The following is a 14,722-nucleotide window of genomic DNA, read 5'->3' as shown; positions in this document are numbered from 1 at the left end:
TATGTCAGCTGTCTTACGCTTGCTGATTAACTTGGAAAGTTCTGCCAGTTCTATTCTAGCTGTAGGGTTAAAGGCTTTCATACATTGGCACTTCTTAATCAGATCTTTTGTCTCCTGAGATAGCTTACCGGTATCCTGTCTAACGAAGTTACCATCAACTTCTATTGCACACTCCTTAATGTTGCCCATAAAATTGTTGTTCTTTGCTTCAACACTAAGGTCCTCTTCCTGAGTTAGAGCCGAATACATGTTCTGTAGCTTGATCTGAAATTCCTCTATTTTCACTCTTACTGAGAAGCATATACCTCAGCACAAATGCAGGCACTGCTTTAAACATTTAACCACTAGTCCATTTGTGCTGACCTGAAGGCAGGTAAACTGTACTCAAGCAAGCACTAATTTGCTGCACTAATTTGCTGCACTAACTACCGTATTCAGCAGACGAAAAGTAGTCCCTTACGTGGCTCCTGGTCTAACATTGCGCCAAAGGTGCAAGTCAGGACTAACTTTATATCAAATACCTTGAAATACCTATTAGTAATTATCGCACTTCAAGCTCGCACATTAGAAACACAACTTCACTCCAGTGACACTGTTTGTTCGACCACTGCTTATCACTTCAAGTCTTCTCAAAAACTTCTGACTTATACAGTAGGCACGTATCAATGACAGTACCTTGCAATCATTCAGGATTCCCAACACTAGAGTCCCACTGTAAGTTGCTACTACTAAAAATGTTACACAACATAAACTGAACTTTAGTGCCAATATAACAGTTAATAGTGCAAGGCCAACTTGAGGAAAACATAACAGGTCCACAACAGCACCTTTAGTAGAACAGACACCACCCTCTTTTTTTCTTTCTATTGCGAGATCGATCTGACTTGTGGGGATGCGCGACTCTCGCGCGTCCCCTGATGTTTTTCCCGCATGGCGCGTCTCCTGTAATCCGGCTTCGCTGCGTGGCCTGCGTGATATCCGCGGCGGTGGATGTGGTTGGGGCGCAGTGCGAGAGATGGCGCTAGTGTTGCGCTGCTAACGCCACCTCACGGCAGGGTTACTTGGGGCACAGAGGAGAACAGGCGGGCTCTTTCCCGGCGGGTCGGCGAACAGCGTGGACATCCCGCACGCGCGCGCCGACCCATGCTTCTGCGAGACCATCTCTCGTGGCCGCCTTGGAATGCGCCACCGTTCGCGTGACAGTACGCGCGAACGACCAGGCGTTGGGATCCAGCATGGGGCGAACATATTCGCTCGCTATCCGGTCGCGGGGAGTTGGACTTCTAGATTTTGTCGCGCGCCCCATCGGCATGTTTTGTGGATAGCAACTCGGCTGGCAGGCATTGATCTTTGAAAGGTGCAATAAATGCCCTTGTGACTGGTTGCACTACTGTGTTGTCGTTCCTTTGTCCCAAGAGCACGGAGGAGACCCTACCGACTAGAATAACCTTTCCAGTGATGCTGTGTGCTTGTCATCAGTGAAATCATTTGTAGTCACTTCAGTGCCATCATTTTAAGGCACTGACATTGTTGCATTATAATGAACTCTGCACTTACCCTTATACATTCTATTTCCTGGTGTTAGTGTAGCATTTTTATTCTCTTACCTCTTACCTGACATTCCAGCCCACATGTTTTTCTTTCCGTCTTGCATTTGATAGGTGTACGAGATGTACATAAGTGGCATCAAAGATTGTTGCCCCTAACTTTTATTTTTTCTTTGTATGTGTTATATTTAGTCACTTCTTGTTGTAGTGTTTAAGATAGTAAGATAAGTAGTTTAAGATAAATTGTCTCAATATAGCCTGAGGGGACACTTGACTTTGTCACGTCCCTTGATGCTCGTTTTCACTGCATGACCCTCATATCCCTAGACAATTGTCTTCCCCACATGACTCTCGCATCTGGGGATCAGCTTCCCTGAATAACATGTAACAGTAGGGAGTAACTTTCAGTGGCTCCCAGCTACAAAACTATATGGCATGAATGTTGCTATGCGGTTGTCACCTGACAGCATGAACACTCGGGTGTGAGAGGAACTCGTTCCCTTCTCTTAGGCTGCGGGATAGCGTCACAAGTGGTCAGTCCATGCACTTGATGATGCACTTCGCAGGAGTGTCTTGTGGCTACCATGGTTGAACACAATCCCTCACATGCAACTCCATTCATTGGGCTGTACTCACGGGAGGAGCAAACATTATTCACTTAGTATCCTTGCGTGATGAGCTGAACCGCTTCGATTCTGAATGTATTTTGAATGGATGTGGCCACGAAACAAAAAGGAACAAGACACATAAGACACATGTACTGTATGTCCAGCTTATCTTGAATACATGTGACGACACAATTTATACAAAGATGTGTGAAAAAAAAAGGAAGAATGAAAAAATGATTTTACATGAAGACTAAGCAAGAACCCCAAAATGGAAGACTCAAACACGTAATACGAGATTGCCAGGTGCCATATGTACAAACGAACAATTCAAAAAAGCTACCAGTAAGTGTGAAAAATCAAGAGCGACAAAATGCAACGTCATGCAGTTGCCAAGAGACAATGTTGTTTCATGCTAGCAAGATAGGAATGTTCCTACTGAAACAAAAGTAGTGATGGTTTATCTATTTTGAGCTGACAAACATTCAAAATGCAATACCAACTCACCCCAACTACCACTTTGCTGCTCCTAGATTTCTCAGTGTGTTCCATCAGCACGTTTCATTTGTGGCATTTTGCTAGCTGGCTTATTGCATGGAAGATGCAACAAATGCCTTTTTTTTTTTCACTTCTCTCTGCTTTGTCCTCTGTCGGCACGGGCTAGCCAGAAACCACAAGCTCTCTTTTTTGTTGATTGCCTTGCGTACAGCCCAAGAGTGGGAAGCAAGTTATCCACTCAAGTTAACACCCGAGTTATCCATGCTGTAAGGTGACAGCACTCATGCCGTCTCTCAATGCAGCTGCGAAACTATGATACCAAGTCTCCATCATCGCATGTGTGATGCAGGGAAGCCAAATGCCAAGCAATGCAAGAGTCTTGCGGGGGAAGACAAACATCAAAAGGCATGAGAGAGTTGAGCGTCCTCACAAGCTTTCAAGCCTGCCGACACATTCCCAGCTGGCTTTTCTTCAGACATCCGTGCTTCGCATGGGACCCACCTTAAGGACCTGCTGGCAGGCATCCGAGTCCAATGGTATCGGGTCTTCATTCTCACGGTTGAAGATTATCAGTGCAATCTTGGCAGGATGGGGAACAGCCGGGGGAAGACTTGGCCGTTCACTGCTGCCTTCTTGCCGTTTCCATGGGGCTCTGCCACAAAAGGAACGCCCTTCGTTTAAATGGCGCTCTGCTACGATGCATTTCCATACCTGCTAACTGTGAACCTTGTATTCATATTTTTAAAACTCTCACAGGCACAACAATGGAGGGCAGGGGCAGGGGAGAGAATAGCACGCATAACCATCAAAGAAAAGTAAACTTGGAAAACCAGAAACATTATTTTTAGGCCATAACAACTTGTTTGGTGACACTGCTGTCGACGATTTCACCTGCTTAGTCAACCCGTCTGAATAAACTTTCTTGAAGCAAGCACCCTCTTAACATCCTTTCAATGACTTTTAAAAGTATGGTTGGAGACCAACGAATAAAACTTTCACGCGAACAGAACAAATTTGTTGTAATGCCTAACATAAGATTCGTAACATCATAAAAAAAAAAACCAACTTCATAAGCTTTACAGAAAATTCAGAAGAGTTGGCAGGTGTGCATTTCAAACAATAATACTGACACATGTAGTTGTTTCTCTTGATCGGTGACTGCGTTTCACTGTCTAACAAATTTTATCACTCAGCTCAGGACGTCCCAGCATGTATTGGAAGTTTCTCAAATGTTATCGATGGTTCTATCCACTGACTGTCACCAAACCTTGTGTAACCTGGTTGCTTGTGTGCACTACACAAATTGTGTAGAGCTTTCTGGAAGATACGCCGGCACCAGTGATTATTCTGGAACCTTCGATGACGCATGTGTAAATGCTGACGCACTTGACCCGCTGATCAGATTTTCGCCGATCACCAACTGTGTTCGCCACTATCGTTGTTCTTTGAGTGCAGCCTGTTTTTGAGGGCACAGGTTTGCCCAATAAAACCTAAGCTTTATTGTTTACAGATTTGCCACTGCATTATTCACCGTCACTACTACGTGACAATACTACCCACATGATCACAGGGACAGCAGCTTAAATAAGCAGACCTGGCAGCCTTACAATTTGAAAAATGCTACAATTATCCCCAAAGAATACTAAATTTTTGTGGAAATTACTAAATATTGTTTCATTATGTACTTGAGATACAGACAATTTATTGAGATTTTTAAGTACTTTGTTGTGTATGGGCACTCTGAAGAGCCACTGAGCTCTAGCTTCACGGCAGGAGTGTTCAGCGCCACAAAAATGGAAATGTTCATATGTTTATTTATCAAATAATACCGTAACATCAGCTGAGGTTTCAATTGCCATTATACAAAAATTCTATGAGAATTGTATAAGTTGCTGGCGCTGCTGCATGCAGGTCCAAATAATGAAGCAAATCCATAATACTATAATGTTTTAAAATTTTGGGTATTTTTATTGTTGTTAAATTAGTTCTAGCACAAACTGGATGCAAATGAAAATCATAAGATCACTGATGTCAGTATGACGATCATAAAGCAACTTGAAAATGTTGGCACGTATGCATGGCATGAAACTATAAACAGAAGCCAGTTATGCAACATAAAAGCAGCTTTTCTAACCATACTATACAAGTATGTCATAACTACTTTCTCAAGTAACATGAACAAAGTAGGCAATAAACAAATTTTTACAAGAAATTCGCCATCCAACTAACAGTTGTCACCTTTTTGTTTTGGACGTGGTTGTGTGGGAAGCAGTCGATGACTGTGGGTTGAACGCAGATGGATCCAGGTAAGGAGTGTGTACGTGGATTTTTCCTGCACAACAGCAATTGGCAGTACAACTGCTATTCTTCAGCATGTAAAATGTCATGAGCTAGAAACAGGGGAGAGCAGACAATGCCACAAATATGAAATTGGACATTGTTAAAACATGCCTACAGTGGCAGTACAGGCATAAACAAAGTCGCACTGAAAAAAAGAAAGAGAGAGAGAGAGTCAAGATAAAAAATATTGTTACCTTCACGGAAGAGTAATAATCTTTCACAGCAAATACTTTGGCTCAGACATCTAATGCTTGCCTACAGTCCATTGACTTTAGATTTTAAGCGCAGAGCCAACGTGCATGATAAACAGGGTCAGTCAGTTTACAGAATTCTGCTAAGTGGCATTCTAATATTACACATACTGTTGATGCTATTCTACTCTGCAGAGAAGAATTGTTTTTAACCAGTGGTTTGAATTGGGATGGGTTGACATTTTTAAAAGGTTCCAACAGAATATCTTCCTCTTGTTTTACTGTCAGTACTACATGGATTCAGCCCGAGCTTCAAACCGCTTCAGTCTGTTGAACAGGCTATGCATATGCACTTTTGCATAATGACTGAATTTTCTGCGTGGCTTTTTCACCAGTTCAAGGTGGATCGACAAAACCAGTAGCAACACTGCAATGACTCTATATGCCTTGTTAAAAATGAAAACAAAGTCAGAAGGGGTGTTTTCAGAATTAGCTGCATGTCTTTTCTGCAGAAACATGGGGCAGAGTATTTGCATTCCAAAATCACATTTGGACTACTCAGACTGGCGGTGAGCGAACTGTGGCATGTGATCTATGGTGCTGACGACAGCATGAATTCACCACTGGATTACATAAAGTAAAACTTCAAACATCTAATCTGTAGAAAAGAAGAAAGCCAGCGTGTGACATTCAGCTCAGTTTGCTGCTTTTTTAGAAGCAGGTGAGGACATTGATGCTTCTGAACGATGAACAAGGATGGCTTGTGCTGAACCATACTTCAATCTTTCTTGTGCAAGCTGCACGTGGCTAAGCGTGGACAAAGAAGTAAAAAGTATGCACACTGTGCCCTACGAATAATTTTGACAACTTGAAGAGCATTGTACTCTGCTGAAAAAAGCACGAAATATGCTTTGAACAACGGCACGCAAGAAAAGCAAGATCGAATTGGAAGTGTCACCAAAAATCCTGATTCCACAGAGCCCCTGAAACAACTTTTCAACTTTTCGGCTCTGGCAAGCAACTGGCATGGCCGACTTCATCGGCCATGCCAAGTGCCAGCATCTCTGCTGAGCTGGCTGTAGTTACCAGTACATAACCATTGTCTATCTTCATTCTCGCGCAAAACACAACTCGTGAATCGTAACAAGCTCCTAGTTGGATACACCGATTGAATAAGCAGTTATTTGAACAAATGTGCGAACTATGAGAACCCGTTGTTGCCTTATACGCTCGAACTGTTTCATGTTGAAATGGTAACCACTATTATTATTTTGGGTTTATGTTGGATCAGGTTCAGGGACTCTCCAAAAATATTGGTTCGAGTTTAGGTTCAGTTTTGCCCAAATTGCAGTTCAGGTAAAGTTTTTGGTTCGGGTTCAATTCGACACCCTGGCACAAAGATACCATAGAGCGCCAGTCCTGTCATCTTTCTTCACCCCTGCTGTTAAAACTGCTCATACTATTAGTACAATACCATAGTGGGGCCACAACTTAATGTGTGGCCAGTCACCCCTAAAGAGACAGTTCAAATGAAATATCGTTTTGTTCATAATGCTGCACTACAATGTGACAAGGGTTGCTCGTTGCATTTTTATATTGATATTCATGGCAGCTGCAATGGCAGCGTTGCACCTCACTCGTCGGCATCACAATTTCGAAGCCTGGAAGTCTCCAAAACTTCATATTTTTCAGCTTTTTCAGGTGTTTTCCTGTGTTTTTCAAGACCATTTTTTTTCCTGTTGCCGTAACAATCCGAGATCATAAGTAAATAGGTAGCTGGTGCAATACAAATGTGACAAAGGACAAAGCACAAGTTCTGCGAGGAAGCTCCGCAGAGCAAGCCGTGATACTGGTGCAGAAGACAGACCTTTGGGCAGGTGGACAACCCTGGAGGTGTCGAGGTCCACAGCTCCATGTGTCTGTGCAAGCTCTCTGTACTTTGTCAGGTCCACATCCACCACCTGTTTGGGCAATGGAGATACATAGCTGGGTACTGTAACAGGCATGTATGTAAAGCATTGCGCTGCCCTTTATGGTCACATGGGAAATTTGAAACTGAAACAAAGTGGCAAAGCACGCAACACCAGACCAGCCAACCTCATAACTTGAAAAGTACTACAGTTGAAGATAAGAAATATTATAACTCAATGAAAAATTGTAAAATAATTTTATTTTATTACTCAAGACCCTGACTGATTACTTTAAATAATCAGACTTTATTTAGAAACTCTGATCAGGTGCTTGCTCTATAGTCACAGTTGGAATGATCGGGATCATTTACAAAGGAAAGTGTTCATGAAGTTCACTTTTCAAATATTCAATCAACAAAGAATGAAATTTTCTTTGCCATGGCAGTAAAACCTCACTAATTCACTCCGTGAATTCATAAAACTAGATGATTCGGACTCATCCTCTGGTCCCAGCAGGTCGTATGAAATATTTAATGCCATCAAACTCTCATTAATTTGGACGAATCTGGCTGCACGCAGGTTAATTTGGTCAAACGTCGGAACGCGGTGAGCGGAGAGTGCTGCAAATGTGCATTGTAAAAGAGCAAAGCGACACTAGCCTCTAACCACTATGGAACCAGTGGAGTCCGCATAGCTATTGATCAGCGAAAAATAACACGCACACCAGAACACTTCCGCGTTTTTATGTCATTATAGCTCTTATTCTTGCATTTTCCACTGCACATGAAACAGTGTTGGGCGTGCACCTTTAGAACTGTGTAGTTGCCACCCGTGATTTCATCGACAGTGACCACGGTTTCCTCCACAGCTGTTGCGCCAACAATAGTAGTTTTTTTTTTTTTTCCTCGATGCACGTGTTGGTTGAGTGCTTTTCAGAACCCCATAGTCACCATCGGTGGTTCCACTGATTGTGACGGTCGTTTCATCTACAGCTGTAAGTCAGGCACTCGCTGCAGCTTGCTCGGTCGTCTGCTATGCTGCTACACTGAGCTGTGCAATGAGTAGCAGCACAGCAGACGACTGAGTAATAAATACTGTCCTGTACACAGTGCAACTTCCCAAGACATTTGCAGTTGTTCAGCTTACCTTGGCCCAGTGTAGGGAGCGAAAGCAAATCGTTATCTGCACTTTTTCATGTGAGCGCTTTGTACTATTCAGTCTACCACAATTTAGCTTCAAGTAAAACAGCCTAAAGACATATGTGCTGTAATCTGGGTTAAAAAAAAACAATAAACAAAGCAACCTTGTTATAACTCAAGTTTGTTGTGTGTTGATAATGTACCTTGAAGCCCTTTATGCTTATGGATACTTGACGAAAGAGGTTAGAGAACACTTTCTATCGTTGCACTCCTTTCGTTTAATCAGGGACTGTCTTACATGGAGTTGCTACGGACAACAGTCAATCAAATGACAAACCTGAAGTGCAAAGGCCACGTCATCCTCCAGCAAGGGCACCAAGAACTCAGGCGAGAATGTTTCAGAGTACAGCTGGGCAGCCAAGCCTGCAATAAAAGCAGTCCCCTTCTTCTGAACATAAATAACCCAGAACATCTGATAGCATCCAAATTGAAGCAACAAATTAGCACAAATACCAACATTTCAATATTGTGTTGTGCCCGAGAAACCTTGCAAAAGGTGTCAATGGAGAGCAAGGTCCATCCTGCAACATATTCAGTTGCGCTGATGTCTTATGTTTCACCTTCTGCTTTGAGCATGCTCCCGCAACAGCAAATCCTTGGAATTTAGAAGTGCAGAGGACAGAACTGCATTGCACAAGAGCCACCAATGAACTACGGGGACGTACTCCACATCCCTAGTGCTGCATTAACAACTGCTTGTTGCAAACTGCACCTCAGAGAGTCTAACAAACAAGGAGGTCACTGACCAAGCCAGTCCTTCTCCTCGAGCCCCCGGTCCTGCCAGTGGGCTGAGGGCAGCTGGGGCAGCAGATGTTGGGCCAAACTGGACCCTGCGACCAGCGCCGAGTGCAGGCCCGCAGCCGTCATGCGTGTCCGCTGGCGGCAGCCCACGCCCAGGCCCAGTTGCAGTTCACGCTTGCGCCTGCGTCACCCGAGCAATCATAGCTTTCTACAGTATGGGTGTGCAAATAGTTGAAAGTTTAGAATAACAAACCAGTCACTATTTGTAAATACTAACGTTTTCCTAATAGTTTTCAAATATTTCAAAATGTCACCTGTGCTCAAAGAAACATAAAATTGAAGCACAAGTACAATAAATATCATCCCTGTTGATGCAGTATAGGCACAAAGCCTGACAACTTGTGTAGTGGAGCAGGCTACATCGTTCAGGGAGCTAGCTAGACTTGACTGGGTTTACAGTGATTATTCAAACTCTTTCAGTCCTGTGTATGCAAATGAACTGCTTATTTGTTTCTGGTGTTCCATTTATGCTCTTTAATAAACAACGCTTTATAACAAGCAACGTAATGACAGAAACTTGCTAACATTAGGAATACTAACATTAAGAAGATCATTTTATATCAGCTGTAGATATGGCTGCTCCTTATTCAAAACGGCATTCAGTATTAGATCCAATTCATTACTGGTATTGTTCAATTTGTATTCGATTTGGTCTTAAATATTACAATTCGAGCACGCCTACGTTCTAAGCTTCACTCTGTGTTTTTCTTGTTTTGTGTTCTGGTGCTCCACTCACACCATTTCACCATTTACAAAACAGTGCACGGCAAAAAAAAAAAAAAATGTTTAAGTAAAACAACTGTTCGTGCGATGTACGCAGATGTTGGTTCAACTAGAACTATGTGGCACATTTCGTTTCATATGACACCTAGTGCAACACAGCTTATTTGGTGTTGCTCTCGTCTCTTAGTATTCCACATGACAGACCAACGCAAAAAGCCCAAGCATGTTTTTTTATCGCGCATGGGGCGTAGTGGCCTTTAGAAGAGTACGGTAGCTAGCTGGGCGAGTTGGTACATCTGCATAGTTATTACTTACTGTGCGCACTAATAACACTGACGAAGACGAGAGACGAGCACTCACTCACAAGTAAAAGTTTATTGCATTTAAGCAGTCATATAAATAGGAAAACTCGCACATGCGTACATCTGCGCACCATACATTCCCTCAACCAAAAGCGAAACAAGAAAGGTGAGTGCTAAAGCAATAAGTGCGATACTTTTAACGATTAGACGATTCTAAAAAACATTTTTCCTTGTTGTGTAGTGTGACTGACGCCTGGCTTATGCACCTGTCACCACACTTATTGATTAGGTAGGCCTGTGAAACAAGGCAGGCCTTCTCATTTTTGTTTGTCCAGATTACACGTGTGCAGTTAAAAATGGGCTTGCAACTGCAAACTGCGCAATGGGTGGCCGAATGTGACAGACCTGCATTCTTTATTCTGGAGGAATGTTCTTGCAGCCTTTTGTTCATACACCTGCCCGTTTGGCTGATGTAATAAGATCCACATGACAGGAGAATCTCGTGCACAACATTGTTGCCGCACGCCACAAATTTAGGTCCATGCTTTTTCCATGAATTGTGTGCAACCAAATCTGACATTTGTGCTCGTGATTGCACAACCTGGCATAGACTGGATTTCTTCGGACAAGGAAAAGCAAGTCTAACACCATAACAGTTCACGACGTTTTTGAGGCCATGTGCTAGCCTATGTATATAAGGAATAACTGCTGGCCTTTTGCGATCACCAATGTCATTTCCATCGCTTGCTCTTTCTCTGCTTTTTAACCATTTTAGCAGTTTTTGGGCAGTTGTCCTGATTGAGTGCTCGGGGTAACCAGGCATGGTTAGCCCAGTGACTTGATCCTTAGCCCCTTCCAGCAAGCAGTGCGGACAAGACTTTGTTATGGCGGAACGGAGGCAAGACAAGGCGATACCATTTTTTACCAATTTGCTGTGTCCCAAATTATATGGCAGCAAAGCTCTCGCATGTACTGTACGGCAGCTAAAGCGCTTGCTTTAGCGCTCACTTTTCTTGATTCTCTTTTGGTTGAGCGAATGTATGGTGCGCGGGTATACGCATGTGTGAGTTTTCCTGTTTATATGGCTGCTCAAATGCAATAAACCTTTAGTCGTGAGTCAGCGCTCATGTTTTGTCTCTCTTCTTCGTCCTTGTTATTAGTGCACACTGTATGTAATAGAAATGTAGAAGGGTACCACATGCTTTTAATAGCTGATAACCCAAACACACCACCGTTCCATGCTTCAGGCAGCATGAAGTGAGGGTCACTTTCACTCTGGTGGCATTGTGTTCTGGCATCCCCCACCAGCTCAATCTCATTTCGTTTTCACCTGTGCGCTTCACCCAAAGCCACCTATGGCTTTGTTTGGAACTTGTACAGACTATTCGCGTCAGATGCAAAACAGATGTGTACACTGCATTTGATCTGCTTTACCTGTGCGATATCACTGCAGTGTTAGTTTCTGGCTGAAGACATCAGCCAGGAACTACACATGGCATCACACTCAACAAGAAAAAAATATTTTCCTGCTGTGTGGCCTGTAGACAAGACCCATCGCTAAAGGATTAGAAAGATGCTCACTTGTCTACTTCTGCCTTGAGAGCTGACACCATGTTGTTCAACTCAGCCTCTAGGTCCCGGTAGGGACTCTTGTCTCGTGCCAGTGTGGATGCAAAGGGACTGAAGCACTGCTCCACAAAGTGGCTGCCAAGAAAGCGAGACAGGGTTTCATTCAAACAGTGCTCAGCACATGCGAGATCACATGCATATCAGATGAACAAAACACAGGGTTCATTATCCATGTCAGGGCTTTGTGTCAACTTACAGTAAGAATTTTACACTGTTCTAAAGTAGATCAATACTAATTTTCTCAACATTCCATTTCTTCTGCAGCATTTGTCAAGTTGCGACTCTTTGCTTAGCTTTCCAAGACCCAACAGAATTTTTTAAAATTGCCTGCAACAGGTACAATTATAGTCCTTCAGCTGGGTTATTTGAAATCCTTGCATGGGAAATCAAAATTAATAAATGACTAATCAACACAATTTTACTAATTACGTTTCTAATTACATTACAGCACATTTTGCAATTTACAAATTACAGCTGGTGAGTTTGCAATACATATGCAGTGCATAAAATAAAAATATAGTTTAGAGCTTCTCATTCCCAAAGTGTGCGACGAAATAAACTGGTGCTCCAGTTACATTTGGGATTCAATGCATAAAACAGTGCTTTGTTAAAAATGAGTTGAACAGCACATTTTTACTGCAAGTTTGATGGTTGACGGTGCATATCGTGAAACCGGTGCAATCTTCAGGATTCATTCCAAGTAGGCATGCCTCACAAACTCACTGGCTGTAATTTGTAAGTTGCAATATGTGCTATAAAGTAATTAGCTAAACTTAACAGTAAAATTCTACTAATTAGATTGTTATGTATTTTGATTCTCATGCAAGTAATGTCTGCCTCATCAAGAAATCTAGCTAGGGGACTAGAATTGTGCTATTTGCCACAGGCAATTTTTAAAAGTTCTGTATGGTTAAAAAAAAAAAAGACACACGGTATAGCTTTTTGCAGTTACAGCAGTAAAATGAGGATTTCTAAGTGCAATGAAATCTAAAAAAAAAAAACGAATAGCACAATACATCTTCACCAGCAACACTCACTCATAGGCCTTTAGAGGCTCCAATATTTGCTGTTCTGTCTGTTGCCCGTAGATGGAGAGCTGTTCCAATTCAACTTTCGCCAAGAACGCTGCTAGGGCTTGATCTGGGCTTATCTGCACGAATATATGAGGGAGTCAGTTGACGCAAGCATAACATGTCAAACAGCTACATCTCAAATCCACGCTAACATGCTAGCAAGTGCAAAGGTGTCAAGAGTATGCTCGATGCTATGATTTCATTTGCGTGCAAAATTGGACGACAAATAACCTCTGTAATTATGACAACCTTTCTGTAGTCATGGGATACACACAAGGTGCAGAAGAGTGGAGTAGTAAACTACCAGTGCAAGCAATACAGGGTGCCTTTCATATGGCAATAGATGCACAAGGCAGACCTGCCAGTCTTAAAATTAGCCCTTTAAATACTGCAATCAAATGCAAATAGAGATATTAAAATTTCCTTAAACATACTAAAGAGTGTTTCATTAATCAAATGTCGGCATTTAATTAAAAAAAGAACAAAGATTTTGTTTTGCACAGAAGCTGTGAACAGTCACTCTTTTTTTGCAGCGAGAATGAATAAGCTGTACTAAAGGCAACCAGAAATGTTGATCATGAAGTTTTATTCACTGAGCATCCAGATAATGGTGACCAATATTTCGGCTGCCATTGTACATTGATTTTGAGTAATTGGCATTGCTGCTGGTAGGTCGGAATAATTGAGCAGCTCTGAAAGATCAAGTTCTGAAAATTGACCAGCGACTGTATTTGTATTCTCATCAAATCATATTTGCCTACACTAGATGTAAATGAAAAATTATAAAATTATTGGTGTTCATACAATACTCCTAATAAGAGAAGGGCGGGCACTTTTAAAAAAAGTTGCAAGAGTTGCCAGCTATGACAAGGGCGGGCACCTGGTAAAGGTGGTCCTGGGAGAGTCCAGGTCCTGCCACACGGGTCACCATCCAACTGTCACCCACTGGCACCCGTGCCCGGCGCTTGATCACACCGTGAAACAACAGCGCATCCCAACAGCGCACCGCTCCCCACCGAAGCACTGCAACTGCGCAGCAGCACCCACAACAATCTATAGTTGTACAGCAAAGCACTCACACGTCTCCATTCAGGGACATTGAGTAACAACAAATAGGGGCTAGCAGAGCACCTGCTTTTGTTGCCCAGCAGGTCATGGGCTCGCAGTGCAACAAAGACAAAATACACCACCGAGTGCTAAATTTGACTCATTTTTCTGCTCTTATCTTCAGCATATGTGGGCGAATAAGAAACTGTCCCACATGGAAGCTTGATTCAGTACCTGTTCCAAGAAATCAAAAGCACTGCCACTTTGGCGGACTGCTTGGTGCATTAACCCATATGCAGAACTTCCACCCCCCTTAGCTTTCTCTTCACTGCCACAAAAAGCTGCCTGCGAGTATAGATAATATATAATTATGTTGTCAAATGTACTGAGCCAGGGACATTAAAACCTAAAAACAGTACAATGCTACTTACTGATAAAATATCACATCAACAGCTTCTTGCATACACATATTTGATTCATACAGGGGCTAGACTTAACTAATGGGCAGCTTTTAGCATGCTACTCGTAGCAAAATTGGCGTTGTCTAACATGAGAACCAAAATGCAACTCACAGTCATTAGAACTACTGTGGTACACAAAGCCACCGCCCTTTTTTTCTGCATGCTTACATGCACATCACACTCACCTTCAATGCCATGCTAGGAGACTGTCAAATAATGCAACTCTGCATCGGTAAAATTTTTTATTCTCTGTTACTCTACCGACACAGTTTAGTTATGGCATCTATGATTGTCTATAACCAATAACTGAAACTGATAGGACAAGCTTTATTTATCTGAAACACGAAAAAGTATTCATAATCATAGCAGAGAAGCGGTAAAATTGAGTTTGACAAT

General features: G+C 42.5%; 1 protein-coding gene across 1 annotated transcript in view; it reads right to left on the bottom strand.

Annotated features, from left to right (window-relative positions):
• The window catches only part of LOC135918979 (uncharacterized), a 64,960-nt gene that overhangs the window by 3,550 nt on the left and 46,688 nt on the right, over positions 1 to 14,722 (bottom strand). Inside the window, exons 21-28 of the mRNA XM_065452705.1 lie at positions 13,699 to 13,847; positions 12,783 to 12,895; positions 11,698 to 11,820; positions 9,037 to 9,212; positions 8,568 to 8,653; positions 7,049 to 7,142; positions 4,889 to 4,982; positions 3,152 to 3,302 (exon numbers count right to left, since the gene is read on the bottom strand). Coding sequence (XP_065308777.1) covers positions 3,152 to 3,302; positions 4,889 to 4,982; positions 7,049 to 7,142; positions 8,568 to 8,653; positions 9,037 to 9,212; positions 11,698 to 11,820; positions 12,783 to 12,895; positions 13,699 to 13,847 — 986 coding nt within the window. The remainder of the gene's footprint in view (positions 1 to 3,151; positions 3,303 to 4,888; positions 4,983 to 7,048; positions 7,143 to 8,567; positions 8,654 to 9,036; positions 9,213 to 11,697; positions 11,821 to 12,782; positions 12,896 to 13,698; positions 13,848 to 14,722) is intronic.

This window comes from Dermacentor albipictus, chromosome 8, assembly GCF_038994185.2.
Source record: "Dermacentor albipictus isolate Rhodes 1998 colony chromosome 8, USDA_Dalb.pri_finalv2, whole genome shotgun sequence".
In the NCBI taxonomy this organism is placed as follows: Eukaryota; Metazoa; Arthropoda; class Arachnida; order Ixodida; family Ixodidae; genus Dermacentor; species Dermacentor albipictus.
Note: the sequence above shows the minus strand (reverse complement) of the source record. Positions and strands in the feature narration are given on the sequence as shown.